Raw genomic sequence first — 23902 nt, 5'->3', positions numbered from 1 at the left:
TAAAGGTCGAAAACTGAGGTTGAAGAACTCTGATTTTCGTGTTACTTTGCCCGTTTTCAAGGGCTACAAGCGAACTAAGGGATATTATGTAGACATATGCAGTAGATCAGTTGTTTTCTATTTTTATTGGAAACTGTAACCGAACTGATAATGTTTTAAGTTTTCTCTTCATATTTTGCCGCAAGTTTGTTGTCGATCCTCCCATTTTTATTCTATTAAAGCAAGTGGAGCATTGTGTGTCACTGATTCCGCACTTCGTAAAAGCTTCCAGACTAGGTAGGAATGGTACCACCATAAAATAAAACTGATGTTCAACGACGACAGTGAGAAACTAAGAGATAGATTACATGGGGGCAGACCTCGCACACTGCATGTACACGCATACCACGCAACAGGTCACGCCACATGGTAGCAGCTGCACTATTGCCTCGGGCAACACTATACCAAGTCTTATGCCATGTGTTTGTTTCTCTTTTCTGTACGCATTGCTACTAAAACAGCACTGAATCGCTTTCCCAATTTTCTATAATACCTCTATATTTCAAAGCAATGCAAATTTTACATGTGAAAGTTATTTGTTCTGAAAGATTACCGTCTAACCTCCTTGCCTAGGGAGCCAGACGTAAGTTGATGTCGTCAAGTCCTAAATGAAAACTGTGCAATGGATAACTGGGGAGGGGAGCTTGAGAGCGCTACCTAGAGATCGTGCCCTTTCTGTACGATATTAGGCAAGGGGCTGGAGGGCTCACACGCTGATGTGTGGGCCCCTTCTACATTCTATATCTTCCATTTTTAAATGAATTCCGTTAACTGGACTCCTATGAGATTTTTATGGTATGTTAAAGATTGATGATAATTGATTACCTATTTATTTTAAACATTATCACTCGATTTTACAGCAATTGTTCCAGTTTACAGATATTACAGTTTTACAACTTACAGCTCAGGTATATTATATACTAATCTGCACGCACATTTCTACGGGCAAGACGGAATTGCATTGGCCAAATGTATACCACCAAAGTCTCCCAATATTTTACATAGGACATCCACTACGTGAGGAGGAATACGGGCAAACTGGGGACCAGCTACATTAACACAGGGGGTCAAATTTCCGAAATTAAACGAGAACATTCATTTCCTTACACAATCCGAAGCTGGAAATAAAAGAATTAGTACAAATATTCAAATACCTCTCTTCCATGCTTGAACATTGAGACAGACGCACTGAGGGCACGTCTGCTCACTTACCCGTTTTCCGTAACACTCTCAGAATATGGCGGGCACCCGGAGGTCTTCCTGGGCCCCGGTGGAGGGGGTGGTCGAACCACTTGGCCGTGACCAACCTCTCCACCCCAAATCTTGTGACACTGGAAAGTCTTTCACTTTTACCTGCCTGTGCTGTCTCTCTGATCCCCTACCCAGGAGTGTGGTTGGCACTACTATACTACAGAATTACTTCCCAACTAAGATTTGGCCACGCTATACGGAAAGGTGTGAGGAGGATTAGGAAAGTTCATGTGCAGATTCACATTCACCTGCAAGAAATGCATAATACGCGACACATATAAATACGTATTATGAAGCCTGACACATTTCTTTCCACCCGTGCACATGGGTTGTATTGCACCCGCGGCTGTCCGCGAAGTGCAATTTCCCGGTGCGAACGAGCACCGAAACCTGCTGCTTATAGAGCGGAAACTACTGTACCGTTTCAATTCTTTTTTAAAAAAAGGTTTATTTCGGAACGAAAAATTGTAGCACTGCTGCTATGGCTAATTGATATATCGGTTTTTTACGCAATTGTTAGTAAAAAATAAGAACACCTTGAAACATCCCCTTAGAAAAATTAATGAATGACTGTGCTGATAAACCTCTTACATTATTTGATTTTCAAACAGCTGAGCAAAACTGAACGTACTCAGACATTTCGCTCTTCACCTATTCTGATCAACACTAAACAGACACACAATATTTTTAGCGCAACGCAATCTGACTTTCAAAAATCCCTACAAAATAATGGCCCTGATTAACAATAACCTATTCCTTTCATGAATCACTTACCTCACAAAAATCTTCATTACTCGAACTACTGCAATACAGCGAGCGCCACTACTGCCAGCTAAACAAAAGATTCTAACTACTGAAGGCACTAACTACTGATAGGCATAGTCAGCAAATGAAAGATTTTGATAGAGAGCAAACAATATATTTACCTTCATAATGTTCCAAAGTCATCATATATATATATATATATATATATATATATATATATATATATATATATATATATATATATTTCAGTTCATGATATCCAATATTACAAATTTACTCCTTCTGATGGACACATGTCCAGATCGTCCGCTCTCAAAATTCTGCCATTTCTCTCCGCACATCCACCACTGCTGGCGGCTCACCTCCAACTGTGCAACGCTGAGCGCTATTAACAGCCAACTGCCCAACACTACAATAGCGAATATTCCAACAATGCCACCCAGCCACAGACTGCACACAGCACAGTCAATGATTTTCATATAGAGCGCTGCATGGCGTTACCAACATAAAAACCTAAACAGCCTACTTACAACCTGTTATAACCGAGACTATGCAAATACCGAAAAAACCGGTTATTCATAATTAAAATACCGGTATCGGTTTCAACTGGTCGGTTTTTCCCATCCCTAGCTGTTAACCGATCGCAGCACAACAGTGTCTGCAGTAAACCCACAACACGTACTCTCTTCTCACAATCCCTAACAATCTCTACAGGTAAGCGTTCCTGACTGACGATTAGTGATGAAGAGTCAGTCAAACGTAGGATTTGTAAGATACCTGTTTCGTGGAGGAGTTATACTTTACGATTCTTCCAGCGGATGAGCATTGTTTGAGGGTAGCTGCCAGTTGTGCCAAGGGTCGATTATCGACAGGTCTTCCTGCATTCTGAGTCAATCTTCTGGCGTTGCTGCTTCCCTATACACAACAGCAGCATCCACAAGCAGCCTCACTGAGCTTCCGACGATATTCACCAGATCACCTTGAACGGTTAATGACTTCAACATTCCTTTGAAGTTACTTTCACCGCTTACATTTTCTCCCTGCGAAGAATGACGTGCGAACTTCTACCCGGTAAGAAGCCTGCAAGAAAATCACAAGAGTAATTCAGTATTCGGTAATCTCGTAATTTATTCACTAGGTCAATGTGTAGAAATGTATCAAACGCCTTCCGGAAGTCGAGTCAACAATCTGGGAGGAACGGATCGAACTGAGTTTCACAAAATCGTTGTTTTCGAAATGTATTTTGATTCGTACAGAGGAGATTTTCTGTTTTCGTAAAGGTCACAGTACGCGCGAATAAAATGACTTACATAATCCTACAGCAGATTTACATTTGCGATATACGCACCTATCCACGACCCTTCTTGAAAACTGTTACAACCCGCGCCTTTTCCCATTAGCTCTGAACGCTTCGTTGCTCCGGCGATTTACGATAAACTGTTTCTAGAAGGGGAACACGTTTCTTCGCATAATCTGAATAGAATCTTACAGGTATAACATCTGGTCGAGTCGCCTGCTTTTCGTTGAGAGATTGTAGTTAATTTCTTATTCCGTGATAACTCTGTCGTTTGCACTTTAATGTGATTGTTGAAAACAGGAGCCGTATTACGTTTTTCTTCGGCGACACGATTTCAGATTACAGAATTGAGTATTTTGCCTTTCTCTGTGAAGTGTTACCTTATAAATGCGTATAAAATTAGCCCAGATTATAATTAACGCCTGAAAGCATATAAATAATTTTACGTGTATAAATAAATTTGTGTATTAATTGAAAGATACGATGTACTAATTGAATGATGTATTTTTAATTATTCGTGAATTATTTTGTAAAGAAGTAATTATGACTTAAAATTTTTAAAGGAAACTCTGTGAAACAAAATGTAGTAGGTACATCCGTTTGCCTAACGCTCCCTGTCTTTTGTTCTCCGCTACCGAGATAAGCTTCGTAAGTTGCATGCTTTTGTTGAATAATTATGTTAATTTTGTAATAAGTAGCCGCGTTTCATTTGAAGATCCGCTTCCTTGCTATTAATGTTATATGCAATTTTATTATGCTTTTTTTAGTCCAGTTTCAGGCTGCATCGAAGAGAAAAGTCGCTGGCTCATTGTTGGGTGGTCACGATCACCTACTGCTTGTGTAGATGACTTTGATCCGTTAAAAAAATTGCATTGTTCTCAACTCGAAAGACTTGCACCAGGCGAACGGTCTACCCAACGGTAGGCCATAGCAACACGGCTAACTAACTAATTGTTCTCATTTCGCTTGGTCCGTTTTTCTGTGAACTAAATCTGATTTCATTTAAATATAGAATGAACTTTCTTTGATTTCGAAGGAACTTACTAACAAGATTCTTGAAACATTGCCGTACCTGCCCAACCCCAAAAACATTGCTAGGCACATACTTATGGAAGGTTTATTACACAGTATTTATTATCTACTAATGCTCTACATATTTAAACCCACAGAATTTGGTGCTGACCGTTCAGGTGTTCTTCAATGGCCGGCCGGGTGGTTGTCCTCAGAGCCATTTGAACCATTTGTTCTTGAATATGTTGCTAGTGCCACTTGCTAAGCAGAAGTATACTGATGAACCGGAAAGTTATGACCACTGTCCAAGCGACATTGAGCGCCACGTGGCCGCGTTGCGGGTACATGACGCGGGATGGAAAATATATCAGCGGAGCAGAGACGAATGAGGAATCACTCTAGCGACGATACGGGCCGAAAATTATGAAATCAGCTGACAGGCGACATCGACAAAGAGCAGATTGTTATGCTCTGGCGTCTGGGAACCAGAGACTCGGTGGGGCTGGACAACTGTTCGCGTGCTACTGTCGTGAGCATCTACAAGGGGCGTTCAATAAGTAGTGCAATACATTTTTTCTCAGCCAGTTTTGGTTGAAAAATGCCGAATTTGTTTTGGAACAGTGTAGAATGTTCCCGCTTCAGCTCCTATAGTTTCATGTAGTTCCGATAACGTCCGCCTCCGTAGAGCAGCAGTAGCGTTACCGCCTACCACGCTAGGGGGCCCTGGTTCGATTCCCGAGAGGGGACTAGGTGTTGTGTGTGTCCTTCACCATCGACACGCAAGTCGCTGAATTAGCGTCAACTAAACCAGCAGCCGCAGATGCTCACATTGTGACTCTGCAGCGGATTTAGAACCGCGCCCTGAAGACTGCTATGCATATTCCGAGGCGCTTCTCGACGCGCCAACTCCACGAGGACACCGGGATCCTGCCTCTCTGAGACAGGTTTCGCGCCATCGCCAAGAAGTTCTACGAGAAAGTGGGCCACTCCCGCAACCGGCTCATCAGTGGACTGGGCCAACAGCCTTATCACAGGCCAACCACGCGTTGGCCTGACCTGCTGAGGGATAAGTTTACTAATTCCCCTCCAGAGTGTGTCTTTCTCGTTTTCAGGTTACACCAGCTAGGACCAATCAACAAGAGTGGTACTATATCTTTCACTCTTTACAGGAACCGCAGGAATGACAAATTTTGTCCAAACTGCCATGGATAAGCTCGTCTTTTCAGCGTCAGCGTCAACTAAAAAGACTAGCAATACGGCTGCCGAATCCCGAAGGAGATATCCTAGCTAACAAATGCCATACGATCATTTCATTTTTACTTGGTGACGCTATACGCAGCCTTCAAATGGTTCAAATGGCTCTGATCACTATGAGACTTAACATCTGAGGTCATCAATCCCCTAGAACTTATAACTACCTAAACCTAACTAACCTAAGGACATCACACACATCCATGCCCGAGGCAGGATTCGAACCTGCGACCGTAGCCGCCGCGCGGTGCCAGACTGAAGCGCCTACAACCGCTCGGCCACAATTGCCGGCATGCAATCTTCAAAACGGCGTCTCTAGCGGAGGTGCGTTCCAAGTAGAGAGTTGGCGTTCAGTTTCTCTTGGCGGAAAAGCAGAACATCGCAGATATTCATAGGCGCTTGCGGAGTGTCTACGGAGACTTGGCAGTGAACAAAAGCACGGAGAGTCGTTGGGCGAGGCGTCTATCATCATCGCAACGAAGCCGCGCAGACCTGTCCGAGCTCCCCCGTGCCGGCCGGTCGCACCTAGCTGTGACTCCTTTTATGTTTTTCTCGCCACAAAAATGGAAACGGACTTCTCCATGGTGACGCAATGCCTTATACGGGCCTGCACATCCGACAGAGGTTCATAGAATTTCATTGGACTGTTCTTCTTCATCCACCCTACAGCCCGTATCTCGCACGTTCCCACTTCCATCTGTTTGGTGGATGTACTCCGCGTGAAGCAGTACGTGGGTGATGGGGAGGTTATTAATGCCCACCATGCGGGCATACAGGTGCTCCCAGTAAGATGGCGTAAGGCCGTTGTATCGAACGGAGATTATGTTGAAAAGTAAAGTTTTGTAACCAAAAGAGGGAGGAATAATATAGTACCCTCTGCCATGCACTTGTCAATAGTTTTGCAGAGTATGAACTGAGATGTAGCTGTAGAAGACGTACTTATCGAAAAAAGGGTATACAGTTTGGAATGTCCCAGAAAATAAACAGAAGTGAAAGTTATGCCGTGAGAAGGCTAACTAATAAAGAAGAGATTAACAGAGAAATAGTATTAAAGCAACCGTGACATAAACGAAAAAGAAACTAAAAGAAACCCAGGAATTTGAAGATTATAAAACCAGACTGAACGTGGAACAAAAAGATATCGACGAATTTCTAGCAGTGTTAAGGGGGGAAACAAATTGAGAGTTGGACCTGACGGCCGGAAAAGTGATGCAGCAACACTAAAGAGCATCGCAATTGCAGGCGCCAACGCCCGCTTCTGGGTCACCTCTTCAACACAGAATGTGCGTACGCTGATGGACTGACTGCATGCAGTGACGTTTCGACGAACTTGAGTGCACATAACGACATCTTACAGACGCGGTAAGCACGCGCAACAAACTTGCTCGTTCCTCGTGACCTTGGCAGTGCTGAGGAGTGAGGCAGTGAGAAGCTCGTGGCTGGAGCACAGGCCCTCACTAGCGAGACGATTCAGTCATACTCGCAGCGGAGGGGAAACCGGCGAAGTGTGATAACGAATGGGCTCCAGTGAAAACTACATGACGACAAGAACACGTTATTTCATAATCGCAATATCTTTGCATTTTCTCGATAACGTGTTTACTACGTTTACACCTACATACATACCTCGCGAGCCACCACAGTGCATGGCGGAGTGTACATTCTACTGCCACTAGTCACTTCTTTTCTGTGCTACTCGCAAACAGAGCGAGGAGAAAACGATTGCCTATATATCGCCATAAAACTAAGTTCATCCCGAACGGTTCATGAAGGCTCAATGGTAACGACTGGCCCCGCGTCATTCTCAGCCCACAGGCGTCACTGGATGCGGATATGGAGGGGCATGAGGTCGGCACATCGCACTCCGGCCATGTGTCAGTTTACGAGCCGCTACTTCTCAGTCACGTATCTCCTCAGTTTGCCTCACAGCGGTTGAGAGCACCCCGTGCGCCAACAGCGCTCGGCAGACCGCATATTCACCCATCCAAGTGCTAGCTCGGCTCGGCAGTGCTTAACTTCGGCGGTGCGACAGGAACCGCTGTTACAACTGCTGCAAAGCCGTTAGCTATACACCTACATAAGAGTCCTAATTTCTCTTATCTTCGTTGCCCTTACACAATACGTTCGTTGGTGGTAGCAGACTCGTTCTGCAGTCAGCTTCAAAAGGCGGTTCTCTAAACTTTCTCAGTAGTGTTCTGCGGAAAGAACGTCGTCTTTCCTACTGGGCTTCCCACTTGAGGTAACGAAGCATCGATGACTTCCTTTAATCTCACCTGGTGGGGATCTCAAACACTCTAGCAATACTCAAAAATGCGTCCCACTATCTTTCTACACGCCATCTGCTTTACAGATGGACTACTCTTTTGTAAAATTCTTCCTTTAAAACAGAAGTTGAACATTCGCCTTCCCTACCACCGTCCTTACGTGCTCGTTACATTTCATATCGATTTGCAATGTTACGGCTAGATGTTTAATCGAGGGGGCTGCTAATGCTGTATTTGAATATTTTTCCTACTCATCTGCATTAACTTACATTTTTCTGTTTTTCTTTTGTACTAATACGGTACTATCACAAAACTTCGATATTTTCTTTCATTTAGCATGTGTTTGGAAGGAACGTTCTTGGCTGCTGTAATCATATTGAGTTTATGAATTTATTTCATGATTAATGTGAGTATTGCTTAAGGTTTGAGATACGAGTAACGATTCCCATCTTTTCTTTGGCGCTGAAAGTAATCCTCAGGTCAACAAGCACTCCTTTCAGCCACTATCAGAAATTCGAAACAGCATTAATAAACATTTCTTCTGTCGATTTCAGGTGCTACCCCTCTCTTTTTCCCCTTTAAAATAATGAAGTATTTTTTTTTTCGAAACTAGGGGGCAAGAAAAAACTTGCTAAATTACGAATAGATTCTGTTCATAGCTATATTAAATACGGAGATATGGGAACCAAGTTCGCTTTTTGAAATGGAGCTACTATAATTTCTGTTGCTTGTATCGGAATTTGGTTGACTGAGTTGGAGGAAGGGACCAAACAGCGAGGTCACACCGGATTAGGGAAGGATGGGGGCAGGAAGTCGGCTGTGCCCTTTCTAAGGAACCTTCCCAGCATTTGCCTGAAGCGATTCAGGGAAATCACGGAAATCCTAAATCAGGATGGCCAGACGCAGGTCTGAAATTTGTAAATTTGTGGAGAGTTCCAATGGAACCAAACCGCTGAGGTCATCGGTCCCTAGGCTTACTCACTACTTAATTTAACTTAAACTAACTTACGCTAAGGACAACACACACACACATACACTCATGCCCGAGGGAGGACTCGAACCTCCGACGGGGGCAGCCACGCGAACCCCCGAACCTCCGACGGGGGCAGCCGCACGAACCACGGCGAGGCTCCCTATACCGTGCGGCTACCTCGGGCGGCCCAGCAGGGTTGAACCGTCGTTCTCCCGAATGCAAGTCCAGTGTTATAATCACTGTGCCACCTCGCTCGGCCGGAGGTCTAAAGACATGAATCCAACGGCGTCGGAGTAATTAACAATATTTCAGACTTATGATTTACATGTTTCGTGCCGGCCGGTGTGACCGAGCGGTTGTAGACGCTTCAGTCTGAGACCGCGAGACCGCTACTGTCACAGGTTCGAATCGTGCCTCGGGCATGGATGTGTGTGTGATGTCCTTAGGTTAGTCACGTTTAAGTAGTTCTAAGTTCTAGGGGACTTATGACCTCAGATGTTAAGTCTCATAGTGCTCAGAGCCATTTGAACCGTTTGAATTGTTATCGGAAGGGTAAGTAGCAAGCCCGCAGCGACCAGAGCGATCGAAATACATTGGCACACGATATCTCAGTCTAGTAGCAGATTAACCAGCGGGAAGTGCAGATGACACCTGGAATTCTATCGCTCTGCTTTGATGTGATATCAGGACAATTGTTTCTTTGAAGAAAAAATTCTCTTTGCCTGTAATCCTGTATTTACAGGTAATGGAAAACGGAATGTGAGAAATAAGCATTACTGAGCCGCTGATATTTCGCCATTTTGAGGCAGGTTGGATATTGAGGCAGTCAGTTGTGCACGTTTGGAGCTGGACTTTTGGGGACTACGTTATTGGCCCTTACTTCACTGAAGAAACCTTAACAAGTGAAAGGTGCGCATTTTCTTTTTTCTTTTGGAGTAATCTATTTTCTGACTGGTTTAATACGGCTTGCCACCATTTCCTCTCCTTTGCAACTTTTTCATCTCAGAGTAGCACTTGCAACCTACGTTCTCAATTTTTTGCTACATTTATTTCAATCTGTGTCTTTCTCTACGGTGTTTGCCGTCTACAACTCCCTCTAGTACCATAGAAGTCATTCCCCCATGTCGTAACAGATGTCCTATCATCCTGTCCCTTCTTCCTGTCACTGTTTCCCACACATTTCGTTCCTCGCCGATTCTGCGGAGAACCTCCTCACTGCATATCCTATCAGTCCACCTAATTTTCAACGTTCGTCTGTGGTACCACATCGGTGTGAGAATTACCTCACAATCAGCTTAACAGCTCATGCATCCAAGTTGCTGACAAGAATAATGTACAGGAGAATGGAAAATAAAATTGAGGCTGTGTTAGATGACGATCAATTTTACTTTAGGAAAGGTAAAGGCACCATAGCTGCAGTTCTGACGTTGCGGTCGATAGTAAAAGCAGGGCTGAAGAAAAATCAAGACACGTTCATAGAATTTGTTGACCTGGAAAAAGCGTTCGACAATGTCAAATGGCGCAACATGTTCTAAATTCGGAGAAAAATAGGGGAAAGCAATAGGGGAAAACGAGTGATACAGAAATTATACAAGAACCAAAAGGGAAGAATAAGAGTAAAAGGCCAAGAAGCAAGCGCTCGGATTATAAAGTGTGTAAGACAGGGATGTAGTCCTTCGCCCCTACGGCTCAATCTATGTCGAAGGAGCAATTATGGCAATAAAAGAGATGTTAAAGAGTGGGATTAAAATGCAGGGTGATGGGATATCAAAGATGGAATTTGCTGATGACTTTTTTGCTATTATTAAAAGTTACGTGTTGAATGGAATAAACTATCTAATGAATATAAAATACGGATTAAGAGGAAATCGAAGAAAGAGGAAAGTAACTAGATGTGGCAGAAATGAGAACAGCGAGGAACATAACATCAAAATTGGTGATCACGAAGTAGTCGAAGTAAAGGAATTCTGCTACCTAGGCAGCGAAATAACCCAAGATGGACGGAGCAAGGAGGATATGAAAAACAAACTAGCACAAGCAAAAGGGGCCAAGAGAAGTGCACTAGTATCAAACATAGGCCTAAATTTCAGCGAGAAATTTATGAGAATTCACGTTTGGAGCACAGCATTGTATGACAGTGAAACACGAAGTGTGGGAAAATCTGACCAGAAGGGAATCGAAGCATTTGAAATGTGGTGCCAGAGAAGAATGTTGAATATTTGGTTGACTGATAAGGAAAGGAGTGAGATGGTTCTCCGCAGAATCGGCGACGAAATGTATATATGAAAAACACTAAGAAGAAGAAGGAACATGATGATATGACGTATGTTGAGACATCAGGGAACAACTTCCACGGTACTAGAGGGGCTGTAGAGGGCAAAAACTGTAGAGAAAGACAGAGATTGGAATACATCCAGTAAAAAGCTGAGGATGTAGGGTTGAAACTGCCACTCTGAGATAAAAAGGTTGGCACAGGAGAGAAATTCGTAGTAGATCGCATATGCATCAGAACAGTGCGACCAAAAGATCAGAATCAGACTTTATTAAAACTGGAACAAAACTAGAAGAAACTATCAAGAAACTGAAGAACATTAGAACAGATTTGTAGTGAATAATAGGCAGATATTTTGGAAAACGGTGGAAACGATGGGAACCTCTCACTGTCTGAAACTGGAACAGCCATTTTGCCAATACCGAGAGGTGGAGAAGGATAGCAATAACCAAACGCATCTCATAGCTATTGTAGAAGATGACCAAGACTGAAATATATCTAACAGGTAGTTGAAGATGTTAGCTGTAAGTGACACTACGAGATGAAGAGGTTGGTACAGGATAGAACGTCTTGGCGGGCCGCATTAAACCAGTCAGAAGACTGTTGATAACAAAAAGCGACTATTCAAAGTGACGACCGCCGACCCATTGCGCGCACTGCTGCTCCACATAGAATTTTGTTGGCTTATGGACTTCGAGGCAGGCGGTCACATCTGTGCTGTCAGTTCCTCTCCAGTTTCTACTGGAGTGTCCTATACCACTGACGTCTTAAAAGACAGAAGATAGAATGACATAGCAAATTCGAGATATTAACACAGAATTTAATTTGTCTTTCCTTTCACGTATCATCTTCTTCATAGAACACAGAATGACACATTAAATCCGAGGTATTAACATGTAATTTAATTTTTCCTTCTTTCCCAATTCATTAAATCAATAATTAACGGCACTACCCGGGTATTCATTTTGCCAATTTTCTATTAGAAACGATACCTTATATGTACTCCTGTAGTACACTTCTGTAACCTGGAAGCAGCTGCTTCGCGCGTCTAGAAACGGATTTTGTAAACGTCTCTGTGTCAACGCCTATTCATAGTTCTACAGACGGCTACTGTTTTCGCCTAGAGCCGTTTGTGATTCGCAGTTGAAAGATGTCAATAGCGCTGCCAGAGGTCAGGGACTTCCTTAAGCTGACTCGACTGTAGAAGTGTCTTCTACATCTACATCTACATCTACATCTATACTCCGCAAGCCAACTGACGGTGTGTGGCGGTGGGTACCTCTATCGGTTCTCCCTTCTATTCCAGACCCGTATTGGTAGCGGAAAGAAAGATTGTCGGTATGCCTGTGTGTGGGCCCTAATCTCCCTGATTTTATCCTCATGGTCTCTTCGCGAGATATACGTAGGAGGGAGCAATATACTGCTTGACTCCTCGGTGAAGGTATGTTCTCGAAACTTTAACAAAAGCCCGTACCGAGCTACTGAGCGTCTCTTCTGCAGAGTCTTCCACTGGGGTTTATCTATCATCTTATCAACGCTTTCGCGATTACTAAAAGATCCTGTAACGAAGCGCGCTGCTCTCCGATGGATCTTCTCTATCTCTTCTATCAACCCTATCTGGTACGTAATTTTGTTGGTACATTTAGCGGAATATTCATATACTGTCAGCAAAATGTGTTGCGAGTAGAGTTAATAACAAAGAAGTAATAAATTTTAATGTCATTCGCAATGCGGCAGTTTTTCAGGTATTGTAGTGTTTATGGCGTCATATCTCCTGATCTATATGTGGTAACATGACATAACTTTGTGGATGCACATAACGCCATATTTTGATACTGTCTGCGAAATCTATTGCGAGTAGAGTTAGTTACACAGCAGTAATAAATTTAAACGTCATGCACGATGCGTCAGTTTTCCCTGCATCTCAGTGTTTATGACGTCATATCCCATGAACTATGTTTGGCATCATGATATAATTTTGTAGGTTCACTTAGGAGCATATGTCTGCATGCGAAATTTGAGCATATGTCTGTCTGCGAAATTTATTGCGTATAGAGTTAGTAGCACAGAAGTAATAAATTTAAACGTCATGCATGATACAGCAGTTCTTCACGCATCTTATTGTTTATAACGTCGTATCTCCTACACTATGTTAGTTTGGTGTTTCTTAGCCCCATAGCGATTGTTGCCTGACACTAGAACGCGTGAAAACCTGCCGCATTGTGCACGACATTACAATTTATTACTTATTTGCTACTTTATCTGTTTGCAACACTTCTTGCGGACAGTAGCCGAATATTCCGCTAAATGTACCAATAAAATTATATCACGGTACCGCATATATGTGTTGAATCTTGTCTAGTCGTCGAAATTGAGTGTCTAGATAACCTGATTTTCCGGATTGCTAGACAACAATCAAACAAATCGTATTAATGAGCTTTATTACAAAAGGAAAAATTACAATACTTAATTTTGTGTTAAACAGATGTGTTGCAAGCAAAGGGCGACAGACAAATTAAGCAAGTTTCTTCACTATACACAATGATACATAGGACAAGCGTAATGACTAGTCTTGAAGCTATTCTTGAACTGGGCAGTGGCCAGTCGGGCACGGCGCTTATGTTCTCTTCGTATAGATGCCACTGCTCTCGCGTTGTCGTCCTAGAGAGGGGTCGGTCGGCGTGCAATTGGTTGACGTCTTCTTCACATCCCTCGCTTCTCTCTCGTTCCCGACTGGCGTGCCGGCGCTTTACTTTACACGGTAACGGTATGTATACCAAATTTGACTGAGATCGGTCCTGTGGTTTTTTTTTAATATGCATGGATTTCCTTTGAAGCATTTAAGTATATTTGCCAATGTTTTATGAATTTACAAGTGCCAGCTGCTATCGTCTGTGCAAAGTTATAGCTTTTTTTATTACTTTTCCGTGATATATTCTGTGGTGTGCGTACTGTAAGACCTTCAGTACACACACCATCAGATTGTTTGACTTGTCGCTCTAACGAAGTAGGCGGGTGTCAGCAATATGTCACATGGTCTTATCGTGGCGTGTTTATCTTCTGCCGTTAGGTCAGACGATAGAAATGTCACTTGCACACTTAGAGTAGCAGATTGACGGTGACCAACTTTAAACAGAACTTGATTAATTTTCACACACATTTATTAAAATAATAACAAGCATAAAAATTACTTAACTTGGTTCTGGATGCTATTTACAATTGACAATCCGAAGTTCCTTTGGTATTGGTACGTTAATCTTATTCTCACATGTATCTTTGATACTTGACGAGAGTGTCTATACATTTATCTTCATGGCTATGTACAGGAATATGGTAATCTTATTAGGCGCAGACTGGATCTTGACTATAGACTGGTGCAGACAAATGCAGACTGGCTAATCGGAGGTCTGTACACTCGTTATAATACCTCGCGCGTTCATTTATCACTGCACGAGTGTGATCTGCGAGGAGAAAAGGTTCTATGTTAGCAGCAATCTCATTGGCTGCGTTACATATTAATATGCGGATCGGCGGAAGCAGAATTTGGTCCGTCTCTATGGCAGCACCATGTCGTAGTGCGGAGACAGACGAGCGCTGCGCCTGCGCTGTTGTGCTTAGCAGGGCGCACTCTAGTGGGAAAGTTGCGTACGCGCTGACTACGCGGAACTATATACACAACATATTCTCAATTATTTTACCAAGGATGTAATGAAAATAGTAATTATTATGATGGTTACAACTATCGATCTCAGATACATCTTGTAGCTAATGCTGGGATCGACAGGTAATCTCTTTGACCAACGGCTAACTAAAGCATCCGCACCGAGCTGGAAGACAGTGTGGGAAGACCCAACAAGGAAGCAAGACGGCGGAAGAGGAACACAGAGCTACGCTGTGCATGTGATAACAGCACTGGCTCCTCCCCTCCTCCCCCCTCTTCTCTCTCTCTCTATCTTTACCGCTAGGCTGTGTATCAAGCACTCAAGCACTGCCGCGGGCTACGTTGGTAACCTCCAATGAGGTTCCACGTGGGAATGGCGGTTACGGCCAGCTGCAGCTACAACTGGTTCAAAAAGACGTAGCCGCCAGCAGACCCAGACATGATCCTTCTTGCGAGTGAACGGCTCTGTGGATTCCAAATCTCGGTAAAGGCCATTCAAGGTGTTTTCATTTTGGCTGCGATGACGCAGTATATGAACGGCGATTTTCTGAAGAAATTTTCTTGTGATTCAACGCTGAGTTTCTTGTGGCGGTTCTGATGCGCGTTATTTGTTAATGCATGTGGTAGAAGGTTATGTCCTAGAACAGAATATCGCGTTGTATCTGTTCTTTTTATGGTTACTGAATTTGTGTTTAGTATAAGTTCATTGATTCTCTAGTTGGCAAACAATAACAAGTTCTGCATCGTTTGGAACACTGTCAAGTGACATTAAGATTTTATTATTGATTGTTATATGCACTTTAGTGTTATATTTAATATGTCGCATGATTTATGAGAAGTGCTGTGGATTAGGGCGTCCACTTGGATGAAAATCACGCTGCCGCTGAAAAAAAAAAATTACTAAAGGTGTCCTGTTCGGACGGATGCGTGGGTTCAAGGGCAACATAAACACAGTGAACGTAACACAGAATAGTGAACAGTAAAACATATTACTCAGTTTTGGTAACGCTGGTCACAACAATTGTAGAATGCAGGTTTACTCTATCTGTCCTACGTTGACTACTGTTTCATGAACACAAAATACACTACTGGCCATTAAAATTACTACACCAAGAAGAAATGCAGATGATAAACGGCTATTCATTGGACAAATATATTATACTAGAACTGACATGTGATTACATTTTCACGCAATTTGGGTGCATAGATCCTGAGAAATCGGTAGCCAGAACAAACCACCTCTGGCCTTAATAACGCCCTTCATACGCCTGGGCATTGAGTCAAACAGAGCTTGGATGGCGTGTGCAGGTACAGCTGCCCATGCAGCTTCAACGCGATACCACAGTTCATCGAGAGTAGTGACTGGCGTATTGTGACGAGCCAGTTGCTCTGCCGCCATTGACCAGACGTTTTCAATTGGTGAGACCCCTGAAGAATGTGCTGGTCAGGGCAGCAGTCGAACATTTTCTGTATCCAGAAAGGCCCATACAGGACTTGCAACATGTGGTCGTGCATTATCCTGCTGAAATGTAGTGTTTCGCAGGGATCGAATGAAGGGTACAGCCACGGGTCGTAACACATCTGAAATGTAACGTCCACTGTTCAAAGTGCCGTCAATGGAAACAAGTGGTGACCGAGACGTGTAACCAATGGCACCCCATATCATCACTCCGGGTGATACGCCAGTATGGCGATGACGAATACACGCTTCCAATGTGCGTTCACCGCGATGTCTCCAAACACGGATGCGACCATCATGATGCTGTAAACAGGACCGGCATTCATCTGAAAAAAAATGACGTTTTGCCATTCGTGCACCCAGGTTCGTCGATGAGTACACCATCGCAGGCGCTCCTGTCTGTGATGCGGCGTTAAGGGTAACCGAAGCCAGGGTCTCCGCGCTGATAGTCCATGCTGCTGCAAACGTCGTCGAACTGTTCGTGCAGATGGTTGTTGTCTTGCAAACGTCCCCATCTGTTGACCCAGGGATTGAAACGTGGCTGCACGATCCGTTACAGCCATGCGGATAAGATGTCTATCATCTCCACTGCTAGTGATACGAGGCCGTTGGGATCCAGCACGGCGTTCCGTATTACGCTCCTGAACCCATCGATTCCACATTCTGCATACAGTCATTGGATCTCGACCTATGCGAGCAGCAATGTCGCGATACGATAAACCGCTATCGCGATAGGCTACAATCCGACCTTTATCAAAATCGGATACGTGATGGTTCGCATTTCTCGTCCTTACACGAGGCGTCACAACAACGTTTCACCAGGCAACGTCGGTCAACTGCTGTTTGTATATGAGAAATCGTTTGGAAACTTTCCTCACATCAGCACGTTGTAGGTGTCGCCACCGGCGCCAGCCTTGTGTGAATGCTCTGAAAAGCTAATCATTTGCATATCACAGGACCATCTTTTTGTCGGTTAAATTTCGCGTCTGTAGCACGTCATCTTCGTGGTATAGCAATTTTAATGGCCAGTAGTGTAAATAATGTTCTTTGAACTAGAGTCGGAATAAACTAATTTTCTGTGATAATGTGCTATTCCAAGGATCGTGGAATTTCAGTTTGCCTACGAATGAACAGAATACTAGATTACAACTATCGATCCTAAATTCATTTTAAAGATTTGTTGTTTCCACATTTCGTAATAGATATACCAACTACAATCTGAAGCCTACAATGAAGGTTCTTTAGCGCTACATTGGTTATAAAATATCTTATTTATTATATTTCTTAAAATTTTTCTGTTTTGAGGCGTCTGTGCCTCAGTCTGTGGAAACGGAACCCTTCTACGATAGCTCTGTTGTCCGCCTGTCTATCTGTGTCTATCTGCCTGCCTGTTTGTCCAACGGTGAAAATCTATTCTTCTCAGGAATGGGTTTACGCATCAAGCTGAAATGCGTGTCATTTGCTTAGGCCTGTTGTCCTTGGGCGGTATAAAAACTGGATGCTTCTAAGTCAATGCAGTCAAAAGATATGGTCATTTAGTCACATATATTGATTTTTGCAAACTCGCTCGTCAAAACCTACGGTGTACTTACCGTAGAATCATGAAATTTTGCAAGAAACAAGGTTTCACACTACAACGAAAGGAAAACATTAGAAAATTGTTAATTTTTAATTATGTCACTACTGTTCGTGAGGCACATTATCGAACTTCTCTCACTCGCAATTCCCTTCTGTGTATGTGAACGAATCTCTGTCCTGAATACGCATTCCTCATGCAGACGGAAAACTGGCCAGATCACTCCACCGATGTGTATTGGATATCAAGCGTTGTTACAACAGTGCTTTAGATCCACTTGATTAACTATATATACCAGCTTTAACACCACGAATGGCTCAAAAGTAATCGTGTCTTGTGAGACACCTGTTGGTCTGTGTACGGTTTAGAGTAATGTTACTATTTAACTAATAAATGAACAAATAATTTGCGTGTCTTCTACACTCACAGACCGAGTCCTCGACTGTTTCGAGATACTTAAAAGAAATCGCCAAAAGCCATGCAGTCAACTGTTGTTGGCCGTAGATGAAGTCTGTTATTACTTCCTTTTGCTGTCTTATGAACATTTCTATAATGTAGACCACATCTTAAAATAAACAATCAAAGAAACACCAACCACACTTGCCTTGAAGGCGCAACGGCGCCGACCGGCCGCCGCGTCGTCCTCAGCCCTTAGGCGTCACCCGATGTGGATTGGAGGGGCATGTGGTCAGCACACCACTTTCGCGGCCCTTGTCAGTTTTCGTGGCCGGTTGTGCTGTTACTCCTTAGTCAGGTAGCTCCTCCATTGGCCTCACAACGGCTGAGTGCACCCTTCTTGCCAAAAGCAGTCGGCAGACCCTGAGGGTGATCCTTCCAAGTGTCAGGCATTCCCGACAACACTTAACTTCGGTGATCTGACGGGAACCGGTGTTACCGCTGCGGTAGGGCTGTTTGCTTGATCTTAAAATGTGGCTCAAAAACTGTCGATTATGTTGCAAAGGAAGTGGCATACAAAATACTACATGTATATTGGTAAAAGCCTCTCGAAAATGGTGATTTCTAGAATGTATTGTGGCAGCCTTAGGCCCAAAATTACCCATGGACTATTGAAAATGATTGTTCAGTGGTGACCAGTTTAGCCACAAACGTTTGATGCGAATATCTGATTGCAATGAACTTTATTGCTAATAGTGTAAATCTGTTTTCTTCGCTGACTGATAACGTCTGTGGTACTCGGCAAAACAAAGATTTACTGGTGTCAATCAGAACATATGACACTTTGTACAGTTTTCCTGCTGCTGTTGTCAAACTCAGTATTATCATGGTTACGTGCCAATAAGTGTAGAGACTATCATACCTCGTGATTGCTCTGTCATCTTCTCAGTCACCGCACTCCCTCTTATTTATCTCAACTTTTACACTATTGTTTCAAGAGCACGGCGAAAATGCTCGTTCGCAGCAACGTAAACTTCCTCTGTATCACTACATAACACTGTCATGTTCTCTGAATCATTTTCTGTCTCTGGAACCCGACTTCTGGAACAACCTTCGTCAAACTATCAGAGAAATTAAATTTCTTACAACCATCAAAAGACCTTCTATCACAACAGCTATCTCATTCATATGCTCGTCCGCAGCTCACTCTCTCTTATCTACAAGAATTCTCTATTGAAATTCTATTCTTTAATAATAGCCCTTGTCATTTTGATTTCAACTTCTCCTCTTTTATTGTCCCTTCCGCTTCTGATATCACTAAACACGGCTTCAAATGTGCTACACTAAGGAATATCAATCTCAGTGCCTTTTTTTACTGTTATTATTATTGTGAATGTTTTGGTAATATGCTTTGGTATATTGTTGTTCTTGGTCAGACGTAACAGAGGGTACTAAGACCCTGTCTGCTCAGCCCAAATAAGAAACTAACAAATAAATGCCACATGGGGCACAACTCACTAATCATCATAACCTAATTGAATTCAAAACAAATTATTGGAACTCTGAAATAAATGAACACTTTGTTGAAGGTAGAGAATTGTGTATGACGTTCTCTCTCGAAATGTTTTCTATCATTGTTGATACATTTAGTCAGACAATCTGGGACACTTTAGCACGCTAGTTTACACAGTCGTTTATTAGAATGATTGTCTTCAAAAGCGTTGCGAATAGCTTCTTTCACGTCCTCAAGTGTTTGCGTTTTTCTAGCATACACTTTATCTTTAACATACCCCCAAAAGAAGAAGTTCACGGGTGTAGGGTTAGGAGATCTGGATGGCATTTGTGTTGTCCATCGCTGTCTACTAAAGTTTCCACCAAATACCTCATCACACAGTTGTTACGTAATGCAGTGGGCCGCATCACGTTGAAAGTAAAGTGAGCTGAAGTCATCGTAAGTTATTTATAGCCCGGAATGGCACAGGTTGTCAACATTTCCACGTAGTGCTCTCTAGCTATTGTTCCATCAAACAACCATGGCCCAATATATTACTCCGCGACATACCACCCCAAACGATAACACCAGTTTGATTTCAGTGGTCGGCCGGGGTGGCCGAGCGGTTCTAGGCGCTTTAGTCTGGAACCGCGCGACCGCTACGGTCGCAGGTTCGGATCCTGTCTCGGGCATGGATGTGTGTGATGTCCTTAGGTTAGTTAGGTTTAAGTAGTTCTAAGTTTTAGGGGACTGATGACCTCAGAAGTAAAGTCCAATAGTGCTCAGAGCCATTTGAACAATTTTTTTTTATTTCACTGCCTCTCAAAAACAATTCTATGGTCTTATATATTAATAGGTAGAGTTGTGTCTGTTGACATTATCACCTTCTATTAATTCATTTAACATTTTCTCGCAAAATTGAAGCCAATGGTCAAGTTCGTCTTCCAGCAACCCATGTATGAAATGAGGTATACAATGTTGGAATTTGGAATTTTCTCCGCACTTACGTTCTAGAAGTATCCTGTTCCAGAACCAGCCTAAGAGTAGACATTATACGGCACCGAATAATCTCTTGTAGACCTTTAAGCTTAGTTTCACTACTTATTGGTGGCCTACCTGACTTTTGGCAATCCATTACAGATACCCTTTTGTCAAAACGTATCCGTAAATTGTAGGCAGCCTTCGTTGTAAGTGTAACACTGTTAAATTATTATTCTACTCGTTTATTATTAAATTATAACTTCCTCTGTACCACCCTTACCACCCTTTTAAACCAAAATCACTTCTTTCATTATAAAACATCTTCACAACAGGCTAGAGTCAACAAAAAACAATGTCAGAGATTTTTCTTCTTTAGGATCAGCAGCGTAATACATGTCAGACAATGACATGGTTATTAGAAAGATGTAGCAGGATAGCTGTTTATAATAGTTAATCTTTTTTAACGACAGATGTTTCGGTATTTTCTGCGAATAGAATTTTGGTGAGTCAGTGTATAAATGTCATTTACATTAAAGCGACCATGTTATTCTAACGTCTAGAACGATGTGACGTCCATATTACGTCGTTGGTGAACTTTTAAGGTTTGGTGAATATATATAAATGATATGTTAATTGTGATTTGAGCCGGCCGGGGTGGCCGAGCGGGTCTAGGTGCTACAGTCTGGAACCGCTACGGTCGCAGGTTCGAATCCTGCCTCGGGCATGGATGTGTGTGATGTCCTTAGGTTAGTTAGGTTTAAGTAGTTCTAAGTTCTAGGGGACTGATGACCTTAGAAGTTAAGTTCCATAGTGCTCAGAGCCATTCGATTTTTATGGTTTGACAGTACTCTGACAGTTATACTCTTACGACTTTATATGTTTATAAAGATTACCCAGATGAACAGCTATATTATTTTAGTACCTAAATATAGTTAATTAGTAATTTAGTTAGTAACATCATTAGAGACGTGAGTGCAATATAGCCACTTTAATACAAGTGACATTCAAATTTATACACGGCCTCGTCAAAATTGTATTCGCAGGTACTTGACAACTGCGATAAATAGCGAAACAGTCTGTCGTTCATAAAGATTAATTGTTATACGCAGCTAATCTGGTGCATCTTTCTAGTAATGTCAGATGACTGATTTAATAGCAGTGCACTCCGATGTTTATGCCTATAATTACCACAAACAAACAAGATTACCTTAACGATTTCAGTGAGTTACAATCGGTAGTGACTATTGTCTCACCCCATCCAGTAACATTAGAAAATGAAAATCATAGGGTACAATTTTAAAGTTATTTTTTCAGTGGCTTGACAAGCACAGTAGGAATGAACAGACATCAGTAATGAGAGGTTAAATAAAGATGCTAAGAGCACTTAATTTCAGAAAATAAATTTTATTTTACAGTGTTCATATGTTTTACAATGTACATGCAAATGGACGATGAACGTGCGATGATGGGTCAACAGTGGCGAAGTTAGTTAAGCGATGCGGTGGCGGGTCATTCATGTAAACCGCTCTCGTGCCGAGAGCTATGTGGTGGACAACGATGCAGTCTGTTGGGCGGCAGGTCCTCTAACCGTGGTAGGGCGCAGGACCGTGGCCGGCAGCCGGGTACGCGTATGCGTGGGCGGCGGGAGCGGGGGCGGCCAGGACAGCTGCGTGGGCGGCGGGGGCGGGGGCAGCGTACACCGGTGCGGGGGCGGCGTAAACAGCAGCGTGGGCGACGGGAGCGGGAGCAGGAGCGGGGGCGGCGTACACCGGCGCGTGGGCGGCGGGTGCCGGAGCGGGGGCGGCCACGACCACGGCCCTGGGCGGCGCCGGCGTCGGGTGTCCGATGCGCTTCACGACCGCCTGGAAGCCGTTGTGGTCGTCGGCTGTGTACTCGACGATGCGGGTCGTGCCGTCGGCGTCGATGAGGCTGTAGGCGCCGGTCACGCGGTCGCCGTCGCGGTGCTCGAACTGCGTCTTGGCGTCGCCCGTGTGCGAGTCGGCCACGGCGTAGTCGAACTTGTAGCTGGGCGGCGCGTAGTGGTCGTAGACGACGGCGTGGGCCGGCGCCGGCGCTGGAGCCGCGGGGAGGTGGGCCGGCGCTACGATCCCGGCGTGGGCGGCGGCCAGCAGGCAGGCGAGGACGGCGACACTCTGCATCTCGGCTGTGGTTGGGAGGCGACTGCTGCAGCTGTCCTGGGAGTGGAGGAGGTCCGCTGTTGTGTGACTGTTCGAGGCGTCTGCGCTGGTTTATATAGCTCGTTAATCTCCGGCACAGTGGAGGGAAAGTACTTATCGGAGGATATTTTTTTTCTCCCTGAGGTCCCCCACCCTGGCCATACTGGGCAGGCATCTTAAGGCCGCGCCGGAGAACGTATCTGAGGCGGTGCCTCGGCGGCGAAAGCAAGAGCCGACCGCTCGGAGCGATACCTTGAGTGCTGACCTTTGAGACCGATCGTGCAGAAGCAAACTCCTTTCAGTGGCAGTAACTCACCAAACTCAACGCACACTACTGCTTATCTAACTTGTTTCTTATTTCGAATGCCTAAACCATATGCTCAGATTCTCTAACAAACTGCCAAAGTGCCAGAATGCCTTATTCTTAAATACGCTTCTTTAGATCCATATGTAACTCCATTTCTCTTTCTCTGACTCTCTCTCTCTCTCTCTCTCTCTTTCACCTATCAAACTATCTATCTATCTGTGTGTCTGTCTATTTATCTGTCTCTCTCTCTCTTTCTCTCTCTCTCTCTCTCTCTCTCTCTCTCTCTCTCTCTCTCTCTCTCTCTCTCTCCCTTTCAGTCCTTTTCTTTACTTGTCTATCGCACTTTATTTTTCCCTCCTTCTCTGATACTGTGCTTCTTATGGATCTAAGTACACAGCATACACAGTGTCATTATAATTAAACTTTCTCACTTGGGAGAGTCTCCAAGAAAAACGAGTGATCGTAGGACAATGCAAGTTTGTGCAAAACATTTGTAAGGACATGCGGAAGAGAAATAACGAAGGAACCATTGAAAGAAACATATTTTAATTTCCACATGAGTGGGTAACAGTTGTGAGTTGGGTACCATGTATATGTTCCAGGTTACAAATATCACGTTAAAAAAGTTGGTAACGATGTGAAGTTTGTACGGACACCTGTGACGTTTGTAGGGAAACCATTTCACAATTCGCAGCGCTTTCCGAAAGGTGGACAGTTGAATGTTCAGCTC

General features: G+C 43.6%; 1 protein-coding gene across 1 annotated transcript in view; it reads right to left on the bottom strand.

The window, feature by feature from the left end:
* The window catches only part of LOC126455809 (cuticle protein 7-like), an 85381-nt gene extending 62473 nt beyond the window's left edge, over window positions 1-22908 (bottom strand). Inside the window, exon 1 of the mRNA XM_050091569.1 lies at window positions 22779-22908. Coding sequence (XP_049947526.1) covers window positions 22779-22847 — 69 coding nt within the window. The 5' untranslated portion in view covers window positions 22848-22908. The remainder of the gene's footprint in view (window positions 1-22778) is intronic.
* Window positions 22909-23902: the final 994 nt, after the last annotated feature.

The sequence above is a fragment of the Schistocerca serialis genome, chromosome 2 (genome assembly GCF_023864345.2).
Source record: "Schistocerca serialis cubense isolate TAMUIC-IGC-003099 chromosome 2, iqSchSeri2.2, whole genome shotgun sequence".
In the NCBI taxonomy this organism is placed as follows: Eukaryota; Metazoa; Arthropoda; class Insecta; order Orthoptera; family Acrididae; genus Schistocerca; species Schistocerca serialis.
Note: the sequence above shows the minus strand (reverse complement) of the source record. Positions and strands in the feature narration are given on the sequence as shown.